The sequence below is a fragment of the Hyaena hyaena genome, unplaced genomic scaffold (assembly GCF_003009895.1).
Source record: "Hyaena hyaena isolate Hyena2069 unplaced genomic scaffold, ASM300989v1 scaffold_434, whole genome shotgun sequence".
Taxonomy (NCBI): domain Eukaryota; kingdom Metazoa; phylum Chordata; class Mammalia; order Carnivora; family Hyaenidae; genus Hyaena; species Hyaena hyaena.
Window position 1 is genome coordinate 112,464 of NW_024081069.1, and position 22,472 is coordinate 134,935.

General features: G+C 41.1%; 1 protein-coding gene across 1 annotated transcript in view; it reads left to right on the forward strand.

The window, feature by feature from the left end:
• Window positions 1–22,472, forward strand: part of LOC120245870 (kalirin) — a 298,908-nt gene that overhangs the window by 59,498 nt on the left and 216,938 nt on the right. Inside the window, exon 6 of the mRNA XM_039253041.1 lies at window positions 9,141–9,263. Coding sequence (XP_039108972.1) covers window positions 9,141–9,263 — 123 coding nt within the window. The remainder of the gene's footprint in view (window positions 1–9,140; window positions 9,264–22,472) is intronic.

Consider the following 22,472-nt stretch of genomic DNA (forward strand, 5'->3'; position numbering starts at 1 on the left):
AGAGAAGAATGTGAGTGTAGACGTGCTTGTGCCCCAGGGAGAATTCCACGTGGGGTAGAGGCCTGCGAAAACAGGAGGAGACTCTGGGCATTCTGCAAATGACTTGGTGCAGTTGCCAGAGAAGGGGAGTTTCAGAAAGGCCCACGCTGGATTCTGAGATGAGACCAAAGGGAAGGAGGAGTGGCAGAACCAAGAGCTCAGAAAAGAGGAGATGGTTGGCTTTCACTGTGGGTTCAGACCTCCGGAAGTAGGAAGGGTAGCCCCTGTAACAAGGAGTTAGGGAGGGAGTGGGTAGAAGGAAGACAAAGGCAGCAAGGGCAGAATGTACTTCTAGAAGTTTGGTGATAACAGGAAAGGTAGTCGGAGTAAAGCCCTGAGCACACTGGAAGTGTAGCAACAATGTTAAGAACATCAGCACCTGGGTTTGAATCTCACCTCTGCCACTTATTAGCTGTATGGCTTTGGCCAAACTAATTAATCTCTCTATGCCTTAGTTTCCCAGTCTTTTACATTGAAATGAAAATATTGGGGGCTAATATAGGAGAGATAATTATGAGATGAAGAGGATTAAATGAGTTAACATGTAAGTGCTTAGAACAGTGCCTAACACATAGGGAGCATTCAACAAATGTTAGATTCTATTATTGTTATCACTACCATTACTCTGTCACTGAGAGAAGCTGAGAATGGGAGAGCAAGATGGAGAAACAAGGCAAGATGAGAAGAGGCATAGTACTGGTGTTCATACAGTTTGGTTCTGAAATCTGGAGACAACACCTACCAGGGAGTCTCCTTAGACTCTACCAAACACTCTGACTGCAAGACCATCATGGGTCATATTTCACACTTATCTACTCAGGGTGATATAATATGGGAACCATGGCTTACCAACAGAACAGTCTTTGCAGCAGTCCAGCTTAGGTGCAAGGAGACAAGATCCACAGTGGGCAGCTGCAGAAACTGTCATGGCTTAAAAACTCCATGCCCCATGGGAGCCAATAGGTTGGGTAACAACATCATTGGCATAGCTTCCAGAGTCCCTGTAATGGACGTGCCGTTAACATGAATTATCAAACTCAGGGGAGCCTAAGGCATGGTGCCCCACCAGGTATTTACAGTTCATTGATTGTCCTTCCAATCCAGACAGTTTACCAGTCACGGTGGGTGTTCTTACCATAGGCAACATATTGTCTCATACTGTCTTCACCTGTTTCCAGGGAAACAGAATGGCGATATTAAATGAAGGTCAGATTATCATGCAGAAGGGGAAAGGTTTTGTTAACCCCTTGCTCACAGTGAGATATTGACCTTTTTCATAGATAAACTGGGATGATTCTAGATGTGAGTTAGAATGTTAGATCTGAGATTTGGGAATTAGGAAATTTGAATATGGTAAGTGTAAGAAATGTGGTAGGGGAGTGAAAGCATGTCTACAGATCAGAGACAGAGCCTGGTCAGTGAAACTGTTTGGTGTCCTGGTTGATTCAGTGAGAGGGTCTCCCAGGTAACCAAGCTGAGCCATCCTCCCTAGAGCAGCTGGGATTATGGTGGAAGACGAAAAATGGCTTGTCTTCTATACAACATACAGAAGTATACCCACTGACATGCTAAAAGCCTAAAGGGAAACAGGAAGAGCCCACAGTACCTCCTCTCCCTCAGAGGAGTAGAGTATTGACACGTAGAGTATATCGGGCACAAGTCCAAACTGCCTGCCCTTTACCAGTATAATGATGGTCTTTCAGAACCCTGAGTGCTCATGGCCTTCAAGCCTTGTGGATACAGATGAGGTGACATGTCAAAGTCTCTCCAGTGAGAAATTCTGGGAACCTAGAAATTAGGCCCACATTTGGGGTCCTTTATTTTTTCTCCCTTTACTCCTTTTTTCCTTTAGCAGGAAAGCTTGCAATCCTAGGAGAGTGGATAATTACAAACCAGGGTTGAAGGGTCTTAAGGGTCCTGGGTATGCATATTGCCCTGTCTGAATGAGAATATATGAGCCAGTGTGAGTTAGAGTTCACATTAATGCAGAATTGTAAGGTGGGGAGATGAGTCTTCGGTTCCCATGCCCTTCTCATTCCTTCTTCTTTCCACCTCTCTTGTCCAGTGCTCCTCTGCCACCACAGTTTGGATCTCACCCCTGGGTCATGCTCACAAAGGGCCTTGCTTTCTCATTGAGCTGTTTCTATATCCAGAATAAACTAATTCCAGGGGGGCTGCAGGAATGATGCATTTAAAAAATTTTTTTTAATGTTTATTTATTTTTGGGAGACAGAATGCAAGCAGGGGAGGGGCAGAGACAGAAAGAGAGAGAGACAGAATCTGAAGCAGGTTCCAGGCTCTGAGCTGTCAGCACAGAGCCTGACACAGGGCTCAGACTCACAAAGCGTGGGATCATGACCTGGGCTGAAGTCGGACACTTAACCAGCTGAGCCACCTAGGCACCCCGGAAATGATGCATTTTAATAGGAGTTTCTCCTGAGTAAAAAGCCATGAAGAGCCAAAGGGACTGAGCCTAATAGTGAAAGAGTTGGGGAAGGCATAGAGGATAAGGAAGGGAAGGTCTAGAAGCAAGGCAGGAGAGAGTGGAGTCCTGGTCCGGCCACACTGGTAGGGCATGGGGGCACCAGTGCCCTCAAGCATAACCCTTAGAGGGTTTATGGGTCTCTGAGTCCTGTGTGGGCGAGAGCACCACAGCACCCCTCTGTGTATGTGAAAGTGGAGCCATTGGGAAGATGCACAGGAGTCTCTGGGCCGTATCTGTGCAGTACACTGTGGTCACTGTGGAGTGCATCTTGAGGAGGGATGGGCTGGGGATGTGTTTGTATAGGAGGTGTGGGTATGATTCCCATTAGCCCATGGTGATTTTGCAGTAAGGTGAACCTACTGCAATTTTAAATCCATACCTTTCATCTGTTTTGTGCTTTAGATGAAAACATTAGGGTAATATGTACAGTAGAATATGTTCACTATATGGATTTTAAAATCTATTCAGTATGCAGCCTTTAAAAGCATAAAACCTTTTTATTAGCATACATTATTTGAATCTCACTATTACCCAAAGGTTAAAATTGTGTAAACTGTTATCAGATTTTGCAGATAAAGAAATAGATTCTTAGACCAATAACCTAACTTACCAAAGTTTATATAGCAGAATCTATATTCGAACCCAAGATTTGAAGGCTCTGTTCTTTGCACTCTAATCTACATAAAAACTTATTGTGGAATGGACCACACATCCACGTGTCCAAGATGTAGCCAGGTTCACCAGCAAGGAGTTGTTAGCACTGTTTAGAACATAAGCTTTTATGGCTGGGTCACTCCTGTGTACAGGCAGGGCCAAAGAGACACAGGTGATATCAGAATGTATGTATTTAGGGAAAGAAAATCCATTGGTTGCCTGCCATCCTCTTAATCAACTTATCAAAGCTGAATATGATCAACTTGAATACCAATATAATCTATAATTATATACAATATAAAATATTAACAGTAGGTGGTAAGGTGGTTTGAAAGTACAACTCTAAATCAGATGCTATTGCTAAATTTGGCAAATTAAGGAAAATAAGCCCAAGATCCTTATTTAATTTATTTGCTCCATGAAATAGTTTATGCTTCATTAAAAACAGAACAATAGTAACCTTTTAGCTATCCCTATCTTTACAAGAAAAGTGGGAAAAGGTTTCTGTTTATTTTCCTAATTTGCATTTAAATAGATTCTTTTTGTTATTTATTATATACTAAGAACCAGATTTTTATATTTCCACTAAATTGTAGCCAGCATGAAAAAAATTACTTAGTTTAGTTAAAAGCAAAACATGAAAAGAAAAAGACCCCAAAAATCCAAATAGCTTACATGTAACATCTATCTTCTTAATGAGACAAAACTATGTTAGTTTTCAAACAAAGAGATAAAATTTCATTACTGAGACATGAGCTTTCCTCTTAGAGGAATTTTGTTGTTGTATTAAATTTTGTTAAACCTACCATTTGTAGCTTCTCAAAAAAAAAAAAGATCAAAATGTTTGAAACTACTGTGGAGATATTTTCTTTAGCTTTTTTTTTTTTTTCTTTTAGCTTTTTGGGTCAGTCTAGTTCAAATGTCTTCCAGAGAGCCAATTCCAATAGATCAAATCATAAAATGACCTGGCTGGAGTGGAGCTTAGAAAGGGCCAGTTTGTCTGGGGATTAGCAACCCCAGAGCCTGTGGCCAACTCATGCATGTATTCATTCACTTGGGAAGTATTTACTGAAAGTAAGTGGAGCTGTTTGAATCAGCCATCCCCAGGCCCTAGTGTGGCAGGGGTGAGGGGAGAGAAGCAGGCTGGGTATTGGAGAGTGAATGGCTCCATGTGAGGGATAGCACCTTACCTTATCTGGAACCCTACAGGGTCCTGTTGGCTGCCTTTTGTGGAGTAACTCCTCTGGGGAGCCCAGGCACAAGAGGTCTTAGAGCTGTGTGCAGAAGGCTGAGCAATGTCCCAAGAGCCTGGCTCAACAGGCATGCAGTGAATGTGCACTGGGTGTAGTAAATGAATTCTAGACCCTGGGCTTCACTTCTCTGAGCCCAATCTATAAAACAGCCCTAATGGACAGAGTGAGATGAAGTGTTTGAATGGACATGTTAGGTAGAAGCTAGAAGGAATCAGAGAAGTCAAAGGAATGCCCTGAGGAACCTTCATCCCTTGACCTCAAAGATTTCAGAGTCTCAGATCCTTGAGAGGGAAGTGATAAAATAGGCAGTTAGATCTGACCTAGAGGCAAGAACGCTGATAGATTACACATGAGAAGCTTGGAGGCACACTATCCTGACGCTGGTCTTCCAAGAGCTTGGGCCTGACAGATCAAGAGCCACAGGGGCAGAGCTTGCTCCCCTCTTCCACTTCTGCTCCCAATGAACCCTAGACTCATTACAGTGCATTTGCATTGGGGGTACAGCGCTGCCCCCATAGAGAAGGGCTGCCATGAAGATTCTGGTTCTAACCTTGTAGGCTCAAAAGCTGCCCCCAAACCTGTGAAAGGAGTCCCCCAAAGATGGGAAGCAGCATCCAATAGAGACCACCTCACTGTACATCCACGCCACTGTACCACACCACTGCAGAAAGACCCACTGAATATCCAGTCCCAGACAACCTAGCAGCCAGTTCCACCTCTTGGAACCTGCCTGCTCTCCCCTGGATGGTGTACTGTTGCTCTAACAAACTGTTTTCTGCTTTCACTTTGGGCACCGATCCCTAATCCTTTATTGCGTTGGTGCCAAGAGCTGAGACATGCTTTTTGCACTGACAGGCATTTTGGACTCTTAACACACCAGACAAATGTCAGGGCTGAGACTAAGACTTTCTCTGGCTACTAAATAACACCAGTTTTCTCACTGTCATTCTTTTCTTCAAACATTAGAAATGGTAAATTGCAGCAATGAATATACCTTCTGATCCAGGAGACTCATTAAAACTATTTTACTCTGAATGAAAAAAAAAAATGCTTTCCATAAATTTCTGAATTGGGCTGAATGTGAAACCAGGAGCTTACCTCCTTTCAGGGAACCACTTATCCCTTGCAAATGAGAAGAAACCCAGAAATGAGACTTGCCTAGTCTCATGGGTGCTTAGTGACAGACCCAGGCTTGGAGCCAGCCCAGTCCTCATGCTACTCAGGGCACACATGCACATGAGTGTGCACACACATGCACATGTGCACATGTGACCACATTCTCTCCACAGCCAGTTGCACTGAATGCAGAAGAAATGATGGTGACCTTGCAGATAACCAGGCTTGCAAGAGTGCAAGTTATATACAATTAGGCAGTAGACGCGGGCCCAAAGAAGACTTGAGACTGTCTCTTAGGAAATAGCCGCCTTGGAGAGACTGGTTTCTGATGTCACATGGGACCATCTGGTCCCCAGAGTAGGTCTTTATCTTTCTCCATGAGATATGTATCACCTCTTTGGAGCTCTGCCTCCAGCACCACTGATTATGCCAGAACCCCCAGCCACCAGAGAGCTGCTGTTGTGCTCCACAGTGGAGGCAGAATTGAGGGATGGCCTGGGAGCAGACATTGTATGAGAAGCCCATTCAGAGAGGTGCCCGGTTTCTCCAGCGCTCCCTACACTTGCTTGTCTTTTCATTCCCTTCTCCTCTTGCTTTCCAGCCGGACTGGCCCCTGTCCAGCCATCCCTGCTCTGTAGTCCAGCAGGGACCTGGCACCAGACTATCTAATCATTCTGGTGCTAACACGTAGCTCCACTGCTTATTTGCATATCTAAATAGTCATTTAACAGAAAATACAGGGAAGGTCACTTCTCGGCCACTGGGATATCCAAGAAAGCAAATGGAGTGAGTGCTTTTCATCACAAGTTCCAAGGGCTTGAGGCATTTCAGATTTTCATTAAGTTTATTGATTCTTTTGTCAATAAAGAAAAGAGATGAGAAATTATTTTAAAATGGGGTTGAGAGGCAGAATTTTAAAGATCAAAAATTACAGAATAAGATTCCTCTACACTCCTGGGGCACTTGACTTCTTTTTTCCTTTGTTCTTAATAATCACTGCAGGGGGAGGGGCAGCCCTGACCTGTGCTGGCATCCTGGGGATGACTACAGCTGGCGGACCCAGGCTAGTGCACACAGCAGGTGTTGACCCAGACTCTGCAGGAGCCCCCATCCTGAAACACCCTCTGATACTCGAAAGTGAGAGTGATACTTTCATTCTTCCTTTACTATCCAGAGAGGTAGCTGGGAGTAATCTGGGTAATTCAAAAGGGAGAATCACCTCCAAACGACGCATGTTTGCCTTTGGAAGGTGACGTGTTTATACTTAAGTGAGTTGCCACAGCATTGACATCTCTCTCCTGACCTCCCGGCACAGAAGTCTAACTGCCCGCAGTACACCTCTGCTTGAAACTCTCATCAGCCTCTCAAACTTGGCACACCTGAAACAGAACCTACTATCTCCTGATCTCCACCCCAGCTTCTTACCCTCCTCTTTAGGTAGCACTCATGGTGGCACCTTTCCTATAAGGACCCAGGGTGCTGTGCCAGACATCTGGCTGTTTCCCATCTCTTCCTCACCTTCCCCGCCCTCCCGGGGGCTCTCAAGCCTACCCACTTGGCAGACTCTACTACCATGCCCCTAACCTGGGCTTCCAGGTTCTAATACCGTCCCCCCATCCCCCCAGGATTACTGTGACAGCTTCCTCACCCTTCTTTCTGCCCTGCTTCACCCCTCCAGTCCACCTCCCACAGTGAGATCAAAACTCACATCACACTTCACTGCTTGGCTTATAACCTTCCACTGCTGCCTGTTACCCACAGAATAAAGTCCAGGTTTCCTAAAGCCTGTGTCCAGGGCTCTCCATGGTCACCTGCCTCATCTACATCTCCAGCCACATCTTCTCCTCACATCAGGCTCCAGAAGCATAGCTGGGATGCTTCCAGAAGCTGCATGTATTGACTGCCCCAAGTTCTGCCTCTTTGGTCTTCCCGTTGCCTGGAGCTCACATCCCCTTCATCTCCATCTGGCTAATTCCAGGTGACACCTCCTCTGGGAAGCCTTCTCTGCTCTTCCTTGTCCCTACTCCATTAAGGGCGGGTGCTAGCTTGGTAGAATGGGATCTTGATAGACTTTTTTCAAGTCATGATTTTAATCAAGTCCTATTCCAAGTTGTACTAACATTGTATCTGAGTCCTTATCTGCTTTCCATACTGGCCTTTAAGCCACTTAAACACAAGAACCATATTTTAGTCACTCTCGTTTTCCATTGCCTTGGACAGTACCTGGCACATTGCAAGTGTGTTATAAAGTAAAAACTTGAATATAACTGAAAAAGCAAATTCACTTTGCTGTTCAAAGGGAAATAACAAACAAGTCTGCGATTCTGCCTCCAGGAAGGCTAGAGTAATCTTTGCAGCTTTTCCACCTGCGCCTGTGCTCAGCTTCTTCACGCTTTGCTCTGCACCTGAGCCCATCCCAAACTGTGGGGCTCCGGTTCCAAGTATAGGAGTCTTCTTTTCCAAAGGCTTCACACCTTTCCTGGGTATATCACTTAATTGCACTTGAACGATAAAGAGGATTTCTTGGCTCAGGTACTAGGGAAGTCCAGAGACCAGGCAGAGATCAGGCAAAGCTTCGTCAGGGATCTGCCTGCTTCTTGCCATTGTTTTGGCCACACTCTTTCTCTGTTCATCAGTTTCACCTTTAGGCTCCAGCTCAGGGTCACGATGACAGTATCAAAGGACCAGAAAATCCATCTAAAGAGCTAGGTTCTGTTTTTCCAGACCAGCAAAGGTCCCCCTTTGTTTTACTGTACTGAATTGGATAACATTCCTATTCCTGAGAGAATTAATCCCTCTGGCTGGGAAATGTCCTACACTGACTGGCTTAGATGTGGTGTCTTGAGGGTGGATAACCTTTAGAGTGATGCTTCCCTTGGAACTGGGGTTCTGGTCAGCTCCCCTTAATGTGTGTGGGCTGCCTGGGAGAGAGGTAGAAGCCTACACAAAAATCAGGGGACAGAGCTAAAGAGAGGAAAATGGCTCAGTACCCACTGTGCCCCCACTGCTCACCCTACCTTCAAAACCCTGCCTCTTCTGGTTCCTGATAGGTTATAGCAGAAACCTTGGAACTGGGGGGCTGTGGAGTTACAAGAAAAGGTGGTTTAGTCTAGAGTCACTTCAACAGTGTATGTGGTTGGTATGTATATGGGACAGAGGCATGTTAGGGTGCCCTGTTGCTTCTCTTCTACTAGTGCAGCAGGGAGTGGGTTAAGACCCCATGCTGTGCCCTCAGCACCGGTCCCTAAAGCAAGCGTGGTGTCCTCTTGAAGCTTTGTAAATGCTTCTCCAAAGGGGGTAGTAGATAGGGGTGATAACAACAGCTTCTTCCCCCATCTCCCTGATTCTCTTACTCGTTTTCTCTTTTTCCCCTAGGCTCCATAGAGTAGCACAGAGGCTTGTGCTAAAAGTGAGGGCTTTCCTGGGAGACCAGGCTGCGGACAACCCCTACTCTGAGAATGATGACTGGTTCTCACTGGGCACCAGCCGGAGGACTCTTTTTTTTTTTTTTTCTTCTCCCAGTAGCTCTGAAAATTTTGCACTGCTGGACCCATGACCCTTCTGACTACTTTGTACCTTCTTGTCACCTCTAGATGTTTGACTGGATAAGCCACAACAAGGAATTATTTCTCCAGAGCCATACGGAGATCGGCGTGAGCTACCAGCATGCCCTAGACCTCCAAACACAGCACAATCACTTTGCCATGAACTCCATGGTGAGTAGAGGGCCTGCTCTCCGCACTGCCTCTGGGGGCAGGAGGGGTTAGGGGGAAGGACTGGGTGGGGAGAAGAAGGAGGGAGGGGTAGAAATAGACTTGAAAAGGAGGAGCTCTGAACACGCAGACTCTTTAGCATTCCATGGAGATGTGTGCAGGACGCGTGACCACTCTGCTGTTCCTATGGCAGATTATAGCCCCATTTCTGCCTCTGGACTCTGCTTAACTTGGTGAAAGAAAGCTGCTGGGGTTGTCGAGGCATTTGCTCAGCAGAGGACTCTAGGGGAAAGTCACCAGTTCCACTCTGCTGATTTAACCAGCATTTTTTGGTCCCTAGCATATGTGAGTCACTGAGCTGGGATGGTGAGAGACCTCAGGCTCATTGAAAATGGTTGAGTGAATTGGGCCAGTTTAGACAGGAGAAGGGAAACCGTAAGAGATATATAATTGCTGCCTTCAGATATGTGAAGGGCTGCCTTAGAGAGAGGAGGGTAGAATTGCCTGTGTTGGTCTAGGAGGCAGAACTGTGGGAGAGTGCAGTTGGAAGGGGAGGCAGGAGGCTCGGGGGATGGGAGGCCCTGGGAACTAGCGAACTCCCTGGGCTGAAGAGTGTTCAAGCAGACGCTGAATTCACAGAGAGATGTTTGCTAGCTGTGTGGCCATATGGGATTTATTTCTCTGGGCTTCAGTTTCTTCATTTATAAAATGGCAGTAATAGCTACCTTATAAGGTTGTTGTGAGGGTTCAATTAGTTAATTGTAAAGCAGTAGGAGTTGTGCCTGGTACATAGTAGGTTATCAGCTAATATTGGTGTTACAATAATGATGATGATGATAATGATGTGGAGGTCTAGTCCAGATAAAACCTATGATCCCTTGTAAATCTAACACTTTGGGATACTGTTTTTTTACCATACGGTTGCCCCAACACTTGATTTCAAAATCTTGTCTGCCCTTTGAACCCAGTATATTCAAAATGCCTGTAGTCTAATTATTCCTCAACTTACTCACTCTGTTCTGCTAGCTCTTCGTACGTGTGCTCCTACTCAAAAAGAGTAGCTCCACACACACAACCCCCCCACTCTGACCACCAATCCCACCGTATATCTAAACACCAAAGATACCTCCTTATATCAGCCAGTGGTGCTGGGACAGGGGCAAGTGTTAGAAAAACATAAAACATGGAGGATCACAGAGGCCAGGAAGGAAGGGAGTTTCATTTTCTACCAGGTTGTTCTAAATACACTATGTACTGAATTTCATATCCTAAAGAAGAAACAATTTTGGCCTTAAGCTGTTCAGTGTCTAGTTGGGAAAATAACCCAGTCATGATGCAACTTGATATATGCAGTGATAGAGCTATGCTGAGTTAACCAAGAACTCTAGTATCTCAGTGGTTTAAAACAACAGGGGTGGGCATTGGTCCTACCATATGCCCATCACTGGCCGGTAGGACTTCTGCTCATCACGGTCACTGGGGACCCAGGCTGGCAGAGCAGCCGCTGTCTCACATGCTGTGGGTTGTCCCGCACTTGCTGGCTCTGAAGCCTTCTGCCTAGAAGTGACACATGCCACTTTTGATCACATCTCATTAGCCGACACCGGCTGGGTGGAGATGTATGTCCCTACCATGTGCTCAGGAGGAGAGGGTGGGTATTTGTGAATAGCCCTAATGACTAGCTCAGGGAACCATAGCAAGGTGTAAGTCAGAGATGAACATCATAAAATTAGCATAGAAAGATAACTGTGGCTACAGAATAGAAGGCTATAGGACCAGGCAGGGAAAACATCAACGCTGATTTTGTTATTGGTTTTGCCTACAACAGACTTGTGTCTTCGTCTAAATGTAAAGACTCATTTCCTTCTAACTAGTCTCCTATAATTATGTCTCATCCCTGGCTCACTGTAGTCACAGAGGAGCAAAGCAATTGATCACAGGTGATTAAGAATGTGAACTCAAATCTAGTCAAGTATGATTATTTGGGTGCCTTGTGGACATCCCCTGGTGAATTTTACAAATTCTGTACTAGAATCTCCCTGTCACCCAACTGTTTGGCCCTGAGGCAGACAAACTCATTTTAACAAGAAGCAAAGACAAACATAATTAGAGAGGTAAGTTGGCCACCAAGCCCCTCAAAACAATGAACTACAAAGCTAAATAGAGCCTTTGGCTTTGAATTATCTGCACCGCTGCTCTTCTCTGTTAATATGGATCACTGAGAGTTAATGGCACAAGAGAAACCTTTTTCCTGACAAATTTACTTTGGAAGTCTCCATTTTAAGGACAAAAACAAGGGAGAAAATTTACTGAAGGGAAGCCTCTTGTGGAGCTGGGAGAGAAAGAAGAGGAGAATTAATATACAACAGCCAATTAGCATGCTCAGCCCATCTCATAGTCTCCAATGGCTGGCTGTGAAGGCACACCACACTCAGAAGCCTCCTTGGAAATGGTGGGGGAAAGGGAGAGAGGCAAACCATGAGAGACTCTTGAATGCTGACAAAAACTGAGGACTGATGGATGTGGGGGGGAGGGTGGGAAGGAAAAGAAGAAGGAAACTTTGGGGATGAGCACTGAGTGTTATGTAGAAACTAATTTGACAATAAACTATTTGTAAAAAAAATAAAAATAAAAATAAAAAAAATAAAAATTAAAAATTTTTGTTTCTCAAAAATGAAAAAAAAAAAAAAAGAAGCCTCCTTGGGCTGATTAGGCTGGCTCTTCTCTCTGACTGTAGGTCAAGGGAAGGGAAATCCCAGGGTTGTTTGATCAAATTGCCCGGGCACCAGTGCTTTATAAACATGGCTTTGTGCCTTTGTTAACCAGTAGGTTTACAGGTTTGTTATTAAAAGCAATTCCCACAAAGAGGGATGTCAGCATAGCAAACAGGTGAAAGGAGAGAATTATAGACTCCTTTTCTCTGGCCTGAGTGATGGATGTTGCTGCCCAGAAACAAATGAATGCAAGCAGATACTCCGGGAGCTCAGTGACCACAGAATGATCAGCTACTCAGGGGAAGCATGAATGTGGATTGTTCTGTAAATTTACTGAGGCATTTCTGTTTCTGTTCTTGGAAATTATACACCCACCTATACATATGCCCACAAATCTGTCCATGTAAAGGTACATGCAGCATGCTTTGATTCAGGTTATAGGTAAGTTCTTTGGTATTGAATCTTGTTTTATTGTTGAAATAGGCCAGTGATTCCATACCTTTTGGGGAAGTTACAGACCCCCTTGAAATCTAATGAGGGCTCTATCCCCAGAGTAATGTGTATATGAACACATTTTTAAAGATAATTTTAGGCAATTGAAGAGTATCCTAAAGCCTTTCAGTTATCTTCCCAGTTTAAGATCTTAAATTCATGACCCCTCCCTCCCTCCCTTAATTCTACAAATAATTAAGAATCAGTTACTGGTGGATATTGGACATATGGTAGTGAACATAAGAGAGATGGTCTATTCCATGGAGGTACCAGTGGAGAGACAGATATTTAATAAATACTCTTACCAATAAATATATAATTACAAACAAATAAGTCTTATTTTGGAAGAGTAAGGTATACTATGATAGAGTATAATAAAAGGATCTGTATTTAAATGGGGGAGTCACATACATTTTTATATTGACAGTCAACCCCGACTTAAAGCTCATTGGATTTTTTTACTGATAGTAATTAATATTCTGTGAAATAGCTCTATAATGGATCAAGGACTTATAATTAAAGAAGCCCCAAGAATGTTGTTTTATAAATAAATATAATCAACTTATAATTTATCTGTTTTTTTAAGTTTTGTTTAAGTCTAATTTTATATACTGGCTAACCCAACTCCTGCTGAGGTGACTACTACTGAGAAGTAACTACATATCATTAAATCATGGAAGAAAAGCCAGAAGTTTCCCAAGTTCTGTCAATGAATTCGTACCAATAAAGGCCATCAATTATTAACACACCAAGAATGTGGGAGTGATACCCCACTGCGTAAGGTACATGAGCAACTCTGAAAGAAAATGATTAACATTGGTTGATCTTTGGATTTTTCCCACAGCATGTTCTTTTACAACTCCCACTGGGAAATTCTAATTCTTTGAGTTTCAAAATGATAGTGATGATAATAATAATAATAATAATAATAATATCCCACCTACAAAACCTAGTAGGAAAATATTCTCTGGCTTCTTACAGTGCCTCAGAAAGCCAGGTTTCTTGAGCTCTCGGGGGCGCTCTTCTTGCTTAATTCTGCCTGCTGTTGTGGAAGCCTTTCTCACAAACTCTATTTCCTCTGAGTGTGGGCTTCTCCTCTGATGGGGGTGTGGACAGATGGAAGTAGGGTTTAGCTGTAAAATGCAATAGAACCATCCTGTAGCCATTGATGTTTTATTTCTTCATGAAAAACACTCACAGGAGTAAATCCAAACATAATGCAGCCTTATTTACAATTTTAATTAGCTGGTTCTTTGGGAAAAAGTAAATTGCTAATGGTTTTTGTCTAGAGCTTTAAAATATGAAATGATGTTCATTTTCTATTATTATGACTGTGAAGATTCATATTACTGATAACCATGTGCAGCTGGGTGGTAGGAATCCTTTTTGCTATAGCATGTTTGATAGCTGCTTTAATGCTATTAATTTGTTCACCAGAGGCACATATTGCCATTTGATTGTATGTAAATCAGACCAGTTGCAGCCAAGCCTGTGGTGTCCTTTCTCTTTGGAGGGGAAATTACAAATGGTAGCACCAAGGAAAAGTCAAATCTGGTGCAAGAGAAATAAAGATTCTGAGGCAGGTCTCCTGCCCCCAATTTGAAAAGCCTTGCTCTGGGGTCATCTGTCATCTTTGATGCTTGGCATCCCCAAACCATGGTGCTTCAGCATGTCCCCAGCTCCAAACAGGGAGCATATTTCTAGATTTCTAGATTTCACACACACACACACACACACACACATACACACACACACACACACACACACACACACAGTTACGATGTTTAAATAGCCAGTATTTGATCCTACCATAGCTACAAAGCCCCTTAGTAGATAGAGAACCTGCTTAAAGAAGAAAAAGGTGAAGAGGAGGTGGAGGAAGAGATAAATCTTGTCTGTTATGAATTAGTCTTTGTACAATTTTTTTTCAAAGATTCATATAGTGAGCTTGCTAAAAACTCAGTTTCTTTTGGCTCACACCCTAGTCAGAGAAAATAATAATCTCTGGAGTATAGGACCCCAGGAACCTGCATTTTTAAGGGGATCTCCAGGTGTTTTATATGCACACTAAAGCTAGAGAACTGTTGTTCTGTGGAATCTATATGTATGAAATAGTCACTCCCTAAAATAAGGCATTGCAAGTTCTGAAAGATAGTGTGCTTCCAGCATAACAGCATGAGAAGCTCCACAGATCCAGTCTTCAGTGAAGCCGGTGGAAATTATTTTAAAACAACCATTTTAAGTCTTTGGAAAGTGTCCTAAGTGCATCCAGCAAATGAAGAGATGTATATTCAAGAAAACTACTAAAACTCCATAAGAACATTGAGCCTATGTTATTCGAACCAAGACCCACTCTCTCCCTCTCCCCTCCCAGTTCAATAAGATGAAATTGCCCTCCAAACTGGTACAACCAAGAACACAGTGCCCCCTAGCTCCCAGTTGAAGGACAGTCATCACAGGACATTTTTTTATCCTATTTCAAGCTACCTGTTGCTGAAGCTAAATTCTGGTGAGTATGGGTGGCCAAGCAGGGCGAACTCCTTTTGCCTACCTCCTACTCAGGGAACAGAAGCTCTACCATAGGTGCAACACTGCTGAGAATTCTAGGGCCCTGGTATCCCTTGCCCCAGCTTGTAAGACAGAGGCTCCAGGCTGGGAGAGGCAAGCTGAGGCCTGAGGCTACTCATCCCAGTCACTGAGTGTTCAGCTACTAAATTGGGGGTGACGGTCAGGAAGTACACTATTATCCCTAACCCCAGCTCCAGAGCCCTGGGAGTAGAAACAAACTAAAACAGAGAGCTCCAAGTCTTTTCCCAAAGGAACTAACCTCATTTGCAACAGAGAGTGGAGAAGTTTAAGCCAACAGCAGTCTCAAAAATACCCTTAGGGAGATTCTGGTGGAATCTCCACCAGAAAGTAATTGGGAGAAGATCAGTAGAGTCATTGGAGATACAGGATAAACAGTAGGCAGGCTAGTGTGCTAGAGAGAACTGGGGAGACTTCCTGGAGCCAGAACAGATCTCAAACACTGACCTCACAGACTATCCCTTCAAAGGGGACTAAATTTGGTTGGATAGGTCTGTGGAGCATTTTTATACCCCCGGTACGTTGTTGAAAATAATAGAATAATCACCTGGCAATTAGTGGAATTTAGTAGCTACATGTGGTCAGAGAAAGAGAAAATTAAAAAGAGTACTACCAAGACGGCTGTCATCCCAGGGTGTCCATGGGAATACGCAAGGCTGCACCCCCTGGGGGAACATCAGAGGTCACCACTCTGGGAGCTGAGGTGGAAATAGTCTTCACTAAAATAGTCCAGCCACTCACAAAACAAATAAGCAAGCAAATAACAATAACAAGCCCCAGAAGTGGGGTACTGGAACCCCGAGTTGTTATAATATATTATCTAAAATGTCCAGTTTCTGAGAAAAAATAAAGACATGAAAAGGAACAGAAAAATATGACCAGGAAAAAAAGAAAAAACAGATCAAAAGCATATACTCGAAAGAGCTGGCAGTAGAAACTGCCTGTGAGAGTGACCAGATATCAGATTTGACAAAAATTTCAAACTAGCCATTATAACTATGTTTTTTATTTTATTTTATTTTTGAATGTTTTTTTATTTTTGAGACAGAGAGAGGGAGAGAGAGAAACAGAGCATGACAGGGGGAGGTACAGAGAGAGAGACACACACACAGAATCTGAAGCAGGCTCCAGTCTCTGAGCTGCCAACATGGAGCCCGGTACAGGGCTTGATCCCATGAACCATGAATTCATGACCTGAGCTGAAGTCAGAATTTCCACTGACTGAGCCACCCAGGTGCCCCATAACTATGTTTTTTTTAATTAAACTAAAGGAAACAATGATTGAAGATGTAAAGGAAGTTTTGATGATAATGTCTCCTTAAACAGAATATCAGTAAAGAGATGGAAATTATAAAAGTGAACCAAAAGGAAATTCTGGAGTTGAAAAATAGAATTACTAAAATGAAAAATACACTAGAGAAGTTCAACAGTAGATTTGAACTGGCAGAAGAAAGAATTAGCAACTTTGAAAATAGATTAATATAAATTATGCAATCTGATGAATAGGTAGAAAAAACACAGAGGCTCAGAAAAGTATGGGCTGCCATTAAGCACACCAACATGGGCATAATGGGAGTACTAGAAGGAGAGAGAGAAAGGAACAGAAAAAAATATTAGAAGAAATAATGGATGAAATCTTCCCAAATTCTTTGAAGAACACTACACAGCCAAGGAAGCTTAGGAAGCTAAAAGTAGGACAACTGCAAAGACATCTACAAATAGACACACCATAGTAAAAATACTGAAAGCAAATGCAAAGAGAAAATCTTGAAAGCAACATGAGAAAAGTGACTTGTCACAAGGAGACCCAAATAAGATTAATAGCTGATTTCTCATCAGAAACAATGGATGCCAGAAGGAAGTGAGAGAAGACATTCAAAGTGCTCAAAGGAAAACACTGTCAACCAAGAATCCTATATCCAGCAAAACTAGCTTTTATAAATGAAGGTGAAATAAAGATATTCCCGTATAAACAAATATTGAGAAAATGTGTTGCCAGCAAACACACTTTATGAGAAATAATAAAAGAGGACCCCAAACAGTAATTTGAATCCACACAGAAAGACAAAAAGTACCAGTAAAGGTAATTATGTAACTATAAAAGACAACATAAATGCATATGCCTTCTTTTTTTTTCTCTCTCTCTCTCTTTTATACAAATAGTTTATTGTCAGGTTGGTTTGCATATAATACCCAGTGCTCATCCCCACAAGTGCTCCCCTCCATGCCCATCTCCCCCCTCCCCCCCCCATCCATCAGTTCTCAGTTTGTTCTCAGCATTCAAGAGTCTCTCATGGCTTGCCTCTCTCCGTTTTCCCCACCATTTCCACCCTTGCCTTCTTTTTCTCTTAACTGACTTAAAAATTAATTGTAGGGATGTCTGGGTGGCTCACTTGGTTAAACGTCCAACTTTGGCTCAGGTCATGATCTCACGTTTCATGGATTCGAGCCCTGCATCAGGCTCTGTGCTGACAGCTAGCTTAGAGCCTGGAGCCTGTTTCAGATTCTGTGTCTCCCTCTCTCTATGATGCTCCCCTGCCCACACTGTCTCTCTCTCTCTGTCTCAGAAATAAATAAAACATTAAAAAATTGTACAAAATAATAATTATAAAATGTACTATTGAGCCTGTAACATATAGAAATATATTTTCTAGTAACAGCACAAGGAGGTCAATTAGAACAAAGCTGTATTGGACTAAGGAAATTACTTCATATGGTAACTTGAATCCACAAGTGCAATTGAAAAGATCCAGAAATGAGAAATAAGGAAGTTAACATAACAAAAGCTATACATATATACTTATTCTCTTTTTTAAAAGTCTGCTTCTTTAAAACACATATATAAAAATTGACAATATAACAATCTAACTTTAAATTTGTAGCAGTTATAGATGTAAAGTATACAGTAATAATAGGACAAAAAGGAAGGAAGAGAATAAAGCAATATAGGAACAATGTTTTTATATCTCACTGGAATTAAGTCAGTATTCATCTGAAGCTGATTCTGATCATGGAAGATATATATAGTAAGCTCTAGAGCAAGTGGCTAAGAAAATAACTCAGAGAGTATACTGAAAAAAATCAGTAAAGATATTAAAAAACTACATTATAAAATAAGAAAGCAATACAGGAAGAATAAAGGTATAAAAAGTGTGACATAGATTAAAAGTAAAATGGCAGACATAAATCCACCTATATCAGTAATGACATTAAATGTGAAAGAGTTAACCACTCTAACCAAAGGTAGAGACTGTTAGACTGAATTAAAAAAAAAAGAATAATATCCAACTTTAGACTGTCTATAGGAAACACACTCCAGATTCAAAAATTATAATACATTGAAAGTAAAAGAATGGAAAAGGATATATTATGCCAACAACAACCACAAGAAAGCCAGAGTGGCTCCACTAATAGCAGACTTTTAAATAGACTTTGAACCCCCCCCCCACCACCAAAATGTTACTAGAGATACAGAGGAACATATTATAATGATAAAATAGTTATTCCATCAGGAGAATATAACATTTATCTGAACATATATGTACCTAACAACAGAGCACCAAAATACTTGAAATGAAACTGACAGAGATGAAGGGAGAATACAATCCAACAATAATAGCTAGAGACTTCAACATTCTCACTTTTAATAATGGACAGAAAAACTAAGCAGAAGATCAGCAAGAAAATAGAAAACTTGAACAAGGAAATAGAGTCTATAAACCAATTGACCTAATGGACATCATGGAATACTGTATCCAGCAACAGCAGACCATACATTCTTCTCAAGGGTACACGAAAATTGTCGAGGGCAGATCATATGCTAGGTCATAAAACAACGTCAATAAATAAAACAGATTTATTATAAAACATTCTTTGACCACATGGAATAAGATTCTAAATCAAAAACAGAAAGAAATTTGGGAAATTTGCAAATATGTGGAAATTAAATAACATACTCCTAAATATACAATGGGTCAAAGAAGAAATAAAAAAGAAATTGGAAAATGCTTGAGGTGAATGAAAATGAGACACAGAATATCAAACTTATAGGATGCAACTAACACAGTGCTTAGAGATAAATTTATAAATGTAAATCCCTGTGTTAAAAATGTTCTCAAATTGATAACCTAACCTTCCACCTTAAGGCACTGGAAAAAGAACAAACTAAACATAAAGCAAGCAGGAATAAGTATATAATAAAATTAGAGTTGAAATTAATGAATTGGGGAATACAAAAACAACATAGAAAAATCAGTGAAACCAACCAAAAGCTGGTTCTTTGAAAAGATCTACAAAATTAACAAAACTTTAACTAGAATGACCAAGAAAAACAGAATTACTAGAATCTGAAATGGAAAAGGAGACATTACTACCAACCTTACAGAAATAAAAATGATTATAAAGAAATACTACAGATAATTGTATGCCAATAAGTAGAAACTTGGATGAAATGGACAAAAGCCCAGGCCCAGATGCCTTCACCACTGAATTCTGTGAAACATTTAAAGAAAAGTTAATACCAATTTTTCAGAAGCTTTTCCAAATAAAAGAACACTTTCCAAGTCTATTCTAGTAAATACCCTGTTGCCAAAACCAGACAAACACCTCACTCAAGAAAGCTACAGACCAACATTGCGTATGAATATGGATGCACAATTTTTCAAAAAAATAACAGCATACTAGATATAGCAACATATAGAAAGGATTATATACTATGACCAAATGGGAATTATTCCAGGATTGGGAGGCTGGTTTAACATCAATAAAATAAAAAAACAAAAACTACATGATACTTTCAGTAGACTTAGAAAAAGCATTTGACAAAATGCAGCATCTTTTCATAATAAAAACATTCAATTAACTAGGACTAGAAGAGAACTTTCTCAGCCTGATAAAGAGCACTTATGAAAAACCCACAGCTAATATCATACTTATGATTAAAGACTGAACACTTTCCACCTAAGACTCAGAACAAGACAAGAAATGTTTGCTTTTGTCACTTGCTATTAAATATTGGAAGTTCTAACCAGGGTAATTATAAGGAAAAAGAAAAGGCATCCAAATTAGAAAAGAAGAAGTAAAACTCTCTATTCTCAGATTACATGATCTTTTTAAATATTTTATTATTTATTTTGAGATAAAGAGTGCATGTGTGCTGGCGGGAGAGGGGGTCAGGGGGGTGCGAATCCCAAGCAGACTTCACAGTCTTAGCGTGGAGTTCAACACAGGGCTCCATCTCACAATACATGAGATGATGACCTGAGCTGAAATCAAGAGTCCATTGCTGAACTGACTAAGCCACCCTGGCACCCCTGGATAACATGATCTATATATGGAAAATCCTGAGACATCCACTAAAAAGCTATTCAAGGTAGAAAATGAGTTCAGCAAAAAAAAAAAAAAAAAAAAATGTATTTCTACATCATAATGAACAATCTGAGTATGAAATTAGGAAAACTATTCCATTTACAATAGCATCCAGAAAAACAAAATACTTGGGAAACTTTTAACAAAAGCAGTGCACAACTCGTACGCTGAAAAATACAAAACATTGTTGAAAGAAAGAGCTAAATAAAGGGAAAAACATCTCATATTCATGGATTAACAGACTTTTTATTGTTGAGATGGCAGTTAATCTACAGATTCAGCACATTTTTATCCAATTCCCAGCTGGCTTGTAGAAGCTGATTCTAAAATTCACATGGAATTACATGGGACCCAGAATAACCAAACAATCTTGAAAAAGTTGGAGGATTCATATTTTCTGACTTCAGAACTTATCACGAAACAATAGTAATCAAGACATTGTGGTACCAGAATGGAACAGACATGTAGATCAATGGAACAGAATTGAGAGTTTATAAATAAACTCGTGTCTGTGGTCAACTGAGTTTTGACAAAGGTACCAAGACCACTCAATTTGGAAAGACTAGTCTTTTCAGCAAATGGTTCTGGGACAACTGGATAGGCCCGTGAAAAAGGATAAAGTTGGACACTTTCCTCACATTAAATTAAAAATAAATAACTTGGACTTTATCAAAATCAAAAGTCTTTGTGCTCCAAAAGATATAATCAAGAAGGTGAAAAGATAACCCACATAATGGAGAAAATATCTGCAAGCCATTTATCTGATAAAGGACTTGAAATATATAATATATAAGGAATTCTTACAACTTAATAACAAAAAACAAATAATTTAAAGAATGAACAAAGGAGAGGCACCTGGCAGGCTCATTCATTAGAGTATGCGACTATTGATCTTGGAGTCATGAGTTAAAGTCCCACGCTGGTATAGAGCTTTCTTAACAAATGGACAAAGGGTCAGAATAGATATTTCTTCAGAGAAGATATACAGATAGTCAATAAGTACATGAAAAGATGCTTGGCATTGATAGTCATCAGGGAAATGCATATCAAAACCACAATGAAATATCATTTCACACTCAGTAGGATGGCTATAGTCAAAAAGTCAGATAATAATAAATGTTGGCAAGGACACTGAGAAATCAAAACCCACATACACTCCTTAAGGGAGTGTAACATGATATGGCCACTTTGGAAGATAGCCTGGCAGTTCTTCAAACAGTTAAACATAAGAGTTGCCATATGTCCTAGTGATTCAACTTCTATGTATATACCCAAGAGAGATGAAAACATATGGTCACACAGAATGTTCATACATTGTACACAAATGTTTATAGAAACGTTATTCATAATAACCAAAAGGTGGAAAGAACCCAAATTTCCATCAACTGATGAATGGAATGAAATATGGTATATAGGTATAATGGAATATTATTTGCCCATAAAAAGGAATGGAGTGCTGATATATGTTATAACACAGATAAACCTTGAAAACATTTTAAGTGAAAGAAGCCAGTTGCCGAAGGCCACATATTTACATGATTCCATTTATATGAAAAGTCCAGAATAGGTAAACCTAGAAAGAAATAAAGCAGATTAGTTGTTGCTTAGGGTTGGATGATGGGGGATGGGAGGGGAAAATAGATAAAGGGTACATCATTTCTTTTTGAGATGATGAAAATGTTCTAATATTGATTGTGGTGTTGGTTGTTCATATCTGTATGCTAAATACTATTAAACCCAAAACCATTGGATCATATGCAGCTTCCTTTTAAAAATAAGTTTAGAAAAAATTTTTATTGTTTATTTTCAAGAGAGAGAGAGAGACAGAGTGCAAGAGGGGGAGGGGCAGAGAGAGAGGGAAACACAGAATCCGAAGCAGGCTCCAAGCTCTGAGCTGTCAGCACACAGCCCAACGCAGGGCTTGAACTCATAAATGTGAGATCATGACCTGAGCCAAAGTTGGACGCTTAACCAACTGAGCCACCCAGGTGCCCCAAACCACATACACTTTAAATGAGTGAATTGTATAGTATGTGAATTATATCAGAATAAA